At 54.3% G+C, this 10,384-nt stretch overlaps 1 protein-coding gene across 6 annotated transcripts; it reads right to left on the bottom strand.

The window, feature by feature from the left end:
• Positions 1 to 516: 516 nt before the first annotated feature.
• On the bottom strand, positions 517 to 7,221 carry EPHX3 (epoxide hydrolase 3). Of its 6 annotated transcripts, none has more exons than XM_063801304.1 (9): positions 6,981 to 7,074; positions 6,494 to 6,574; positions 5,547 to 5,923; positions 5,355 to 5,440; positions 4,817 to 4,974; positions 4,540 to 4,668; positions 1,598 to 1,701; positions 1,372 to 1,508; positions 517 to 1,263 (listed from the first exon to the last, which is right to left on the bottom strand). In XM_063801304.1, exons 3-9 carry the CDS (start codon positions 5,787 to 5,789, stop codon positions 1,038 to 1,040), a joined length of 1,083 nt encoding a protein of 360 aa, XP_063657374.1. In that variant the 5' UTR covers positions 5,790 to 5,923; positions 6,494 to 6,574; positions 6,981 to 7,074; the 3' UTR covers positions 517 to 1,037. The 6 variants fall into 6 exon arrangements, with proteins under 6 accessions (XP_063657374.1, XP_016790832.1, XP_063657373.1 ...); XM_016935343.4 differs by having other exon boundaries at positions 5,547 to 5,834; positions 6,981 to 7,069; XM_063801303.1 differs by having other exon boundaries at positions 6,926 to 7,047.
• Positions 7,222 to 10,384: the final 3,163 nt, after the last annotated feature.

The following is a 10,384-nucleotide window of genomic DNA, read 5'->3' on the forward strand; positions in this document are numbered from 1 at the left end:
GCGTTTCACCACGTTAGCCAGGATGGTCTCAATCTCCTGACCTCGTGATCCGCCCGCCTCAGCCTCCCAAAGTGCTGGGATTACAGGTTTGAGCCACTGTGGTCGGCCCTGACCCCTACTCTTAAGCTAGGATTACCCTCATCAGCGCTGCCACACACAACTTTCTTCACTGATGCGGCAATTGAGCACTTGAAATACAGCTGGTATGGCCAGGCACAGTGGCTCACGCCTGTAATCCCAGCACTGTGGGAGGCCAAGGTGGGCAGATCACTTGAGGTCAGCAGTTCGAGACCAGCCTGGCCAACACGGTGAAACCCCATCTCTACTGAAAATACTAAAATTAGTCAGGCCTGGTGACGCTCCTGTAGTCCCAGCTACTCGGGAAGCTGAGGCACAAGAATCGCTTGAACCCGGGAGGTGGAGGTTGCAGTGAGCCTAGATTGCGTCCACTGCACTCCATCCAGCCTGGGCGACACAGCAAGACTCTGTCTCAAGGGAAAAAAAATGAAATACAGCTGGTGGGACTGAGCACTGCATTTTCATTGTATTTCATTTCAATTAACATACATTTAAGTTGAAGTAGCCAAATGTGGTCAGCAGTATTGTATTCAGAGTAGCACTGAGCTGAAGACCCAGGCAGGAGGTGGAAGGCAGGGACAGGAAGGTCAGGGTTTAAGGTTTGTGCAGCTATGGCAGAGAAGCGACTTTGGCAAAGCCCAGAGTGAGGCCCCAGGAAGGGAGGAGGTGGTACACTCGGTCTCGGCATCTGGCTCCACTGGAAGAGAGGTATACCCAGTTCCCAGGGTCAAAGTGTTTGTTACACACACATGCATCCATGCCTGTGTGTGAGTACAGGGGTTGGTGTGTCCCGAGGCACCCATAGGTGCACTGGTGTGAGATCCAAGAGTCCCATGCCTATGAGCGATTCAAGAGTTCACCCATGTATGGACATTGTATGGACTCCCAGGCACACGCAGATAACGGGTGTGTGTTCCTTCCTGAGTATCCATGCCTCCTGGGCAGGCCAGCAAGGACCACTAGTCCAGCAGGTCTTGCAAGAAGGCCCACATGTACTGGTGCATCTCCTGGGGGTTGCTCTGTGGGATCCAATGCCCTACGCCTGGCAGGATGTGGGCCTCCAAGCGGCCCGGCACAAAGCGGCTGCCGATGGCTTCCACCAGCCCCAGCTCCAAGTAAGTGTCCTTCTCCCCCCACAGCAGCAATGTGGGTGTGGTCAGCTCCTGGGGTTCCAGGGGGAAGTTCCTGTGGCCAGGACAGACAGACAGGCAGACAGACAGGCAGAAGGATGGCTGCCTCCCACCCCCCTGCCCCTGCAAATCTCCTGAGCTTATGCTTGGCAACTGGTCTCACCTGAAGAGGTTTCGGTAGTAGTTGAGGGGCCCAGTGAGGCCACCAGGCTGTGAGAAGTTATAAAGGAAGGCCTCGAGCTCGCTGGGAGTCAAGCATGGGATGCCTGTCTTGCGGTGGGTGAGGGTGGTCTTCAGAATCTAGGTACACAACAGGACTCTGGCTTCAGTGCCCAGCCTGCCCAGCCCCGACCTGCTTCCCTCCTCCCTTCAACCTGCACCCTCTGTACCTGGAAGTCAGACATAGACAGCAGCTTCTCGGGCAGCCAGGGCAGCTGGAACAGGAACATGTAGTGGGAACGGAAGAACTGGCTGATGTGGTGCAGGGAATAGTCTGGGGTGGGAGGGTTGGGGGAGAGATGTAAGGCCTGCTCCTGGGGTGGCCCCACACACCTGCACCCCTACACATACCCAGGTCAGGGAGCCTCAGGAATGCCACTGCTGCCTGCCTGGGTCTGTGAAGGTACTAGATACCCCTCCTGGCCTGGGTACCAGCTATGTTCTCTCCTGCCATGTTTCACTATCCACAGGATGGGGGCATCTCCTGGGAACCCCCATATCCAAAGGTGTGCTTCTCCTGCCCAGGCCAGGGTGCGTTTCCTCTGCTTTATTCAGCTAACATTTATTGAGCAACTACTGCATGCCAGGCCTTGTTCTAGAAACAGCAGTGAATGAGACAGACAAAACTCCCTGTTCATCCTAGGCAACTTAAGGAAACCCCTGTATCTATAAATTTTTTTTTTTTTTTTTGAGACAGAGTCTCGCTCTGTCGCCCAGGCTGGAGTGCAGTGGTGTGATCTTGGCTCACTGCGAGCTCCACCTCCCGGGTTCACGCCATTCTCCTGCCTCAGCCTCCCGGTAGCTGGGACTACAGGCACCCGCCACCATGTCCGGCTAATTTTTTTTGTATTTTTAGTAGAGACAGGGTTTCACAGTGTTAGCCAGGATGGTCTCGATCTCCCGACCTCATGATCCACCCGCCTCAGCCTCCCAAAGTGCTGGGATTACAGACGTGAACCACCGCACCCGGCCTCCAAAAAATAATTTTTTAAAAATTAGCAGGGTGTGGTGGTGTGTGCCTATAGTCCCAGCTACTTGAGAAGCAGAAGTGGGAGGATCACTTGAGCCCAGGAGTGTGAGGCTGCAGTGAGCTGCAATTACAACACTGCACTCCAGCCTGGACCACAGAACAAGACTGTCTCAAAGGAAAAAAACCAAAACACAAAAAAAGACACCCCCAAAAGACAAAAAACTCCCTGCCCTCAGGGAGCTGACAGTCTAGATGGGGAGACAGACAAGTAAACAATAATAGGCTGGGTGCGGTGGCTCACGCCTGTAATCCCAGCACTTTGGGAAGCCAAGGCGGGTGGATCACTTGAGATCAGGAGTTAGACACTAACCTGGGCAACATAGTGAAAACCCGTCTCCACTAAAAATGCAAAAATTAGCTGGGCGTGTTGGGGCACATCTGCAGTCCCCGCTACTCTGGAGGCTGAGGAAGGAGAGTCACTTGAACCCAGGAGGTAGAGGTTGCCAGGCATGGTGGCTCACTCCTGTAATCCCAGCACTTTGGGAGGCCGAGGCCGGCGGATCGCTTGAGCCCAGGAGTTCAAGACCAGCCTGGCCAACATGCTGAAACCCCATTTCTACTAAAAATACAAAATAATTAGCCGGTCATGGTGGCACACGTCTGTAGTCTCAGCTACTGAGGAGGCTGAGGCAAGAGAATCACTTGAACCTGAGAGGCGGAGGTTGCCGTGAGCCGACATTGCGCCACTGCACTGCACAGAGTGAGACTCCATCTCAAGAAAAAAAAAAAAAAAAAGTGGCCAGGCGTGGTGGCTCACGCCTATACTCCCAGCACTTTGAGAGGCCAAGGTGGGCAGATCACAAGGTCAGGAGATCAAGACCATCTTGGCCAACATGGTGAAACCCCGCCTCTACTAAAATACAAAAAATTAGCCCGGCATGGTGGCCTGTAATCCCAGCTACTTGGGAGGCTGAGGCAGGGGAATCGCTTGAACCTGGGAGGCGGAGGTTGCAGTGAACTGAGATCATGCCACTGCACTCCAGCCTGGCGACAGAGCAAGACTCTGTCTCAAAAAAAAAAAAAAAAAAAAAAAAAGAAAGAAAAAGAAAAAAACGACAAAAGAGAGAGAGAGAGCACAGTTATGACCACAGTACTGCATATTAACATCAGGTGATATGATAGACATTGTTAACCTCCCCAGCCTCAGTTTCCTCCAGCTGGAACATGGGGATAATACAACCTTCATAAGCCCAGGAGCCTTAAGTAGGTTACTGTGTGCACATTCCTTGTTACTGTAAGTGCTATAAAAAAATGTGGATTACTCCTAAGTGTATTGTGATTTATTTTATTTTATTTTATTTTTGAGACAGAGTCTCACTCTGTCATCCAGGCTGGAGCGCAGTGGTGCGATCTTGGCTTACTGCAACCTCCACTTCTCAGGTTCAAGTGATTCTCTTGCCTCAGCCTCCCGAGTAGCTGAGACTACAAGCGTGCACTACCATGCCTGGCTGATTTTTTTGTATTTTTACTAGAGACGGGGTTTCACCATGTTGGCCAGGCTGGTCTTGAACCCCTGGGCTCAAGCAATCCACCGGCTTTGGCCTCCCAAAGTGCAGGGATTACAGGCAGGAGCCACCACGCCTGGCCATACTTTATTTTATTTATTTATTTTTTGAGATGGAGTTTTGCTCTTGTTGCCTAGGCTGGAGTGCAATGGCATGATCTCGGCTCACTGCAACCTCCACCTCCCAGGTTCAAGAGATTCTCCTGCATCAGCCTCCCGAGTAGCTGGGATTACAGGCATGCACCACCAATGCCTGGCTAATTACTTTTTTTTTTTTTTTTTTTTTGTAGAGACAGTTGGGGTCTTGCTATGTTGATCAGACTGGTCTTGAACTCCTGGCCTCAAGTGATCCTCCCACCTCAGCCTCCCGGAGGGCTGGGATTACAGGTGTGAGCCACTGGGTCTGGCGTGTCATTAATTTCCGAATGAGAAGTTCCACAAGGGAAGGGACCTGGGTTGATTGCTGCACCCTCAGCCCCTGATGTGTTGACAGGTATACAGAGAATTGAAAACACAGACACATGTCCCTGCCCCCTTGCACATAAGTACATCCCAGTGTCCTGGACTCCCACACACACCTTGGTACACCGACATGGGGGCACCACTGACCACAACCATCCGCTCGACCAGGGATGGGTAGTAGATGGAGAAATGCCAGGCAAGGAGGGCACCCCAGTCATGGGCCACAAGGATGCACTTCGAGTAACCTGTGGGAATTCAAGGAGCTCGCATAAGTGAGGTGCCCGGTAGGACTGAAGCAGGGGTGGGGGAAGTAGGTTCCAGCAAGGAGAAAGCGGGGGTATGCGTGTGTGCAGGATGAGGGAGGCCACGCCTAGGATGGGGGTATGTCTGCACCCAGGCCTAGGATGACATCTTTGATGTCCACCAGCAGCAGGTCGATTGTGTAGCAGTCCACATCCCGAGGTGCATCCGAGGGGCCATAGCCTCGCAAGTCCACAGCCACAACATGGAAGCGGCTCTGGAACTCCCGGAGCTGGTAACGCCAGGAGAACCTGCCAGGCGGGCGAGGGAGGGAGGCTGAGTCAGGGCCCTCAGGTTGCACCTGCACCCTACGCCCATCAGCAACCATTGGCAACCCCTCCTTCCTGCTCTAAACTTCCCCTAAAAGGAGGATGGGGAATCCCAGGCAGAGGCAGAGGCTGAGTCTGAAGCTAGCTACACCCTGAATCCAGGGAACTTCAATCAACCTCAATACCCCTTTGTCCTGTCCCTTCAGGGCCTAGGGATCCTGGGTATGCTCGCTCAGTACCCCTATCCCCATCTATGTTCAGCTTGTCCCGATCTATACAGCCCTCCTCCCTGCCTCTTGGGAGCCCAAGCTCCACCTGCCCCCGAGTCCCGTGGGCCTCAGGCCCCTGGGCCCCAGACGTACCAGTTCTCAGGGAAGCCGTGCAGAAACAGCATGAGGGGTCCATTACCTCGTCCAGCCGAGACATAGTGCAGACGCAGGCCCGAGCTCTAGGGGAGGGCACAGCCTGAAGCCTGGGGAACCCTCTCTCCCGAGGCTTGAACCGTCTCGACCCCACGCGACCCCGCAGCCCCGAAAGCGCCCCCGTGCGATCACCTTGAGGTTCAGGAAACCGTGCTCACCCAGCGAGGGGTCGCTCAGGCAGGCGGGGGACGCGCTCCGACGGCGCCCGCAGCAGCCGCGCCGGGGCCGGCACAGCACGTGCGTGAGGGCTATGCAGCCGTAGACCGCCGCGGCCACCAGCGCCACCGAGAACACCAGGCTCCACATGAAGGCGCGCAGCAGCTTCAGCGACAGGCGCGACGGCGCCAGCAGCGCGGTCACCACCAGCTCCGGCATGTCGCCGCGCTCCGGGACCACGGCGGCGCTGCCGGCCGGGGGCACCTGCAGCAGCGGCGAAGCGGTGTGAGGGCTCAGGGGCCCATCGCCTTTGGCCTGGGGCCCCTCCGTGCCGTCGGGATTTGTGGGACGCGCTGAAGGAAGAGGCGGGCGGCTCCGACAGAAAACAGCCAGAGCGCACCACTCACCTGAGTGCCAGGTAAACACCTGGGCGCGACAGGGACAGGAAACAAGGGTAGGGTGCGGAGGCTGGGGAGGAAGGGGTTGGAAAGGGGGGAAATAAATGGGCGGGGCCTAGCAGGTCCTGTGCGGGGCTTAGGGCCGGGGCGGGGCCCAGGCAGACTCAGCAGCGGGTGGGTGAGGGTCTAAAGGCGGCAATTCCGGGCCGGGTGCGGTGGCTCACGCCTGTAATCCCAGCACTTTGGTAGGCCGAGGCGGGCGGATCACCTGAGATCAAGAGCTCGAGACCAGCCTGGGCAACGTGGTGAAACCCGTCTCTACTAAAAATACAAAAATTAGCTGGGCGTGGTGGCGGGCGCCTGTAGTCCCAGCTACTTGGGAGGCTGAGGCAGGAGAATCGCTTGAACCCGGGACGTGGAGGTTGCAGTGAGCTGAGATCGCGCCACTGTACTCCAGCCTGGGTCACAACAGGGAAACTCCGTCTCAAAAAAAAAAAAAAAAGGCAATTCCGAGCCCAGACAAACCTTAAGGAGGGGATCCTGGATCCTCAGTTAAGTGGGCGACACCTGGAGTGAGGGGCGGGGCATATGCAGAGTAGGTGCGGCCTACAAACCAAAAAGGAGAAAGAGTTGGAATGGTGGGCGTGGCTTATGCGGGTGGGCGGGGAGAGGGTGGATCCTAGAGGAGGTGAGGCCTAACATTGGGCGAAGAAGGCGGGAGCCTGGGCCAATGAGCTGACGGTAGGCCGGGGAGGGGGCGGTGGGGTGGGGTGGGCAATGGGCAATGAGACGGAGGGCGGGGCCGGGACCTAATATGGCGGGTCAGGCGGGTCTGGAAGCCGAAGAAGAGGGACAGGCAATGCCAGGTCTAGGACTAGGAGGGAGGCGCGGGCGGTATTAGCGGCTCGAGGAGGCTTCTGGAGGCCCGGCCGACGGCCGCCGCCTGGTGATACCCACCCAGGGGCGCGCGACCCTCCCTTCGGTCTGGCTCCAAAGACCTAGCAGCACTGACTTCACCCAGCTGTGGTTCCAACGGCGGGTCCAGCGGCCTCGGCCCGGCGCCATCCTCCTGCTGGCCCAACAGGCCCGCCAGCCCGCCCCTGTACGTCTGTGATTGGACGGCGGCGGCCACTGATGTTCAAGCGACAGGTCCTGGCCCGGGAGCCAATCTGCAGGTGTTGAGGCCCAGGCTCCGAGAGCGGGCCGAGGAGGCGTGGATACCCTGATTTCCTAGAGGCAGGCCTGGTTCCCCCGAGGAGGACCCGGCCTATGAATGACTGGAGTTCTGGGGTTCTGGCCGAAAGAGGAAGTGGGACAGGGCCGGGTGTGATGGGGCCTAGAGTCACAGAGCCTTGCGGCCCTGCTGTCCCTGCAAGAAGCCAGCTTCTGGCCAGGCGCGGTGGCTCACGCCTGTAATCCCAGCACTTTGGGAGGCCGAGGCGGGCGGATCACGAGGTCAGGAGATCGAGACCATCCTAACATGGTGAAACCCTGTCTCTACTAAAAATACAAAAAATTAGCCGGGCGTGGTGGCGGGCGTCTGTAGTCCCAGCTACTAGGGAGGCTGAGGCAGGAGAATGGCGTGAACCCAGGAGGCGGAGGTTGCAGTGAGCTGAGATTGCGCCACTGTACTCCAGCCAGGGCGACAGAGCGAGACTCCGTCTCAAAAAAAAAAGCAGCCAGCTTCTTCCTCCTATTTTGCAACCTTCTCCCGATATCCTTGAACATTTTAGGGACAGCCATCACTTAACCCATAGAGCAACCCTATTAAGTCTAAGTAGCATAATCACATTCCTGTAGTATAGATCATGAACCTGAAATTCGAGGATGAAGTCATTTGCCTGAAGACATACATCTTGTAAAATAGCCATCCGCAAAGATGTAGGGAAAAAGGCAGTGATCTGTGGCTACACCTCCCCTTCCTCCCGGAAGCAGCCACTGGAACGTTTTTAGCTTTATCTTTTTCAGATGGAGTTTCGATCATAGCTCACTGCAGCCTCGAACTCCTGGGCTCAAGCACTACAACCTGTAGTTGGGACTACAGGCCTGTGCCACCACACTCAGCTAATTTTTCAAAAACTTTTCAGAGAGACGACTTGCTATATTGTCCAGGCTGGTCTCAAACTCCTGGCCTCAAGCAATCTTCAAGCCTCCACCTCCCAAAGTGGGATTACAGATGCAAGCCACCGTGCCTGACCTCTATTTCTTGACTTAACCAATGTATGACATCAGCCACTGACTTGCTCACATCACTACCCCAGACGTGCCGTTTTTTGTTTCCCTGTTGGTTTCCTTTAAAAACACTCCACTTGTCACCTCTTGCCCCTTTCCACCTCCCACTTTTATCCATATACCTTTGTACTGTCAAGGCTGCTAAACATTATACTGTCCTGGGACCATAATTAAGTCCATGAAGTTGCCACTTAAAGGTGAATAGTGGTTTATGTTCTGCCTCAGTGAACAATGCATCTCAAGAGCCGAATAGACCACTATGATTACATTGCCCATAGTGTACAAACTTTTGTTCTCCCTGGACTACTTAACCACTACCTTTCTTTTGTTGTGTGATTAGCCTACATCAAAGCTTTGGGGTTTTTTTTTTGTTTTTTTTTTTTGAGATGGGAGTCTCACCATATCACCCAAGCTGGAATGCAGTGGTGTGATCTCGGCTCACCACAACCTCCGCCTCCAGGGTTCAAGCAATTCTCCTGCCTCAGGCTCCGGAGTAGCTGGGACTATAGGTGTGTGCTACCGCGCCCCGCTAATTTTTTGTATTTTTCAGTAGAGATGGGAGTTTCACCATGTTGGCCAGGCTAGTCTCTTAACTCCTGACCTCAAGCGATCCTCCCACCTCGGCCTCCCAAAAGTGCTGGGATTACAGGCGTGAGCCACCGTGCCTGGCAGCTTTGTTTTCTTTTACACCTTCCATTAAATCAATTATCTCACAATTTGATGTTCCCAGGATCTCTCCCAACCGACTCCGCTAATCTGGACGCCTGGGTGGTGGGTGTCTGGGGAACCTCCCTTCTTCCTCTCCTACACATCACTGACCCCCCGCCCTCATCTCCCCGCTTCTCCCAAGTCTACCCTCAAACAAAAAGCAGCCATCACAGGAGAGTAACTTTATACTCAGTACAAATGTTTATTTTTGCAATGAGAACTGCACAAAAAAAAAAAAAAAAACCTTTCGTATATAAGTGAAAAGTCTACGAATTCCCTTCTACAAATGTCTAAAGTGTTTAATACAAGTCTCAGATTCACTGACATAATTATTGGCCAAGCGATCCGTGCATACAGTACAGTGGGGGCTTGTACACACCTCTTACTCTGGTATAGGACTAAGATTTCTAGTACTGTGGGAAGGGTTGGGAAATGGCTGGAGAAATTAAATAGATCCCAGTTCTAATTACAACCCAGGTAGAGAGACACCCATCAGGGAGTTGTGGAGAAGGCCATGGCAGAATTAAATCTTCAGCAGGAAGCTGCAGAGAAAACTATCCAGCTCAGCAGTTGGACCCAGGCTGGGGAAGTGTCTGAACAAAACAAGGAACAAAAATGAGTGGGTGGGATGAGATGGAAGAAACCCCAAAGAACCTAAATACGTCACACTTGAAGTGGCACAGTGGTATATGAGGAAGTGCCTGAGTGGGCATGGACATCGAAGAAGTGGGGGGACCTCTGGCTGGATGCCTGAACCACACCCTCACAGGTTTGGCAGATCCAAAGACAATAAAGGACCTTTCAGGTCAAAAAGAGGGGATGTAGGTTAATAAACAGTGCTAGAAATGTTTCAATCAGTTTGTCTCTGCATACATATAAATTATATACTTGTATCTTACATCTTAGGGGCGCTTGTTGGGCGTCACCCGTGCCTTGTGGCTGGGGCATGTACATACACAGGTGGACACACAGGCAGAGCGGCCACCTGTGGGCTTTCTTGGACAGGAATGTGTGTGTATGTGCATGGGGGGTGAGGATCCTATTTTGGGGGATGTAGACTTATATCTAAGAGTATCTGGTTAACCCTGAGCTTAAATGAGAGGAGGAGTTAGGTTGAGGCAGGCAAGGTGGGAGAAGTGGCCCAAGTCCTTTGGTGAGTGGGGGGACAGGATGGAGTAGGGTGGAGGGGAAGAATACTGTCTGGAGTTTGGCCAGGGTTCTGCTAGAGCACACCCTCCACCTCGGCCAGGGTCCACAAGGATGGGTACCGGGCTCTGCGTCACAGCTTCAGCTTGGGGTGGTTGCTATGAGTCTGCGTGGCTCCCGCCCAGGGCAGACAGGGACAGGTCACAGGAGAGGGGCTAGGTAATCCCTGGCAGTAGTTCCTATACAGAGGTGGTCTGGGGTCCAGGGGGTCCCCTGGGCCTAGCCTAGGCAACAGTTGGTTCACAAAGAAATGTCAGGGAGACGCCAGCA

This window comes from Pan troglodytes, chromosome 20, assembly GCF_028858775.2.
Source record: "Pan troglodytes isolate AG18354 chromosome 20, NHGRI_mPanTro3-v2.0_pri, whole genome shotgun sequence".
Lineage (NCBI taxonomy): Eukaryota > Metazoa > Chordata > Mammalia > Primates > Hominidae > Pan > Pan troglodytes.

Bases quoted from the DNA above. Each gene is read 5' to 3' on its own strand.
- EPHX3 (XM_054672620.2), bottom strand. From the start codon at position 5,789: ATGCCGGAGCTGGTGGTGACCGCGCTGCTGGCGCCGTCGCGCCTGTCG. The intron at 5,441-5,546 runs GTGATCGCACGG...GCCCTCCCCTAG, and splicing joins ACGGTTTCCTGAACCTCAAG to AGCTCGGGCCTGCGTCTGCA. The intron at 4,669-4,816 runs GTGCAGACATAC...GAATTCCCACAG, and splicing joins AGATGTCATCCTAGGCCTGG to GTTACTCGAAGTGCATCCTT.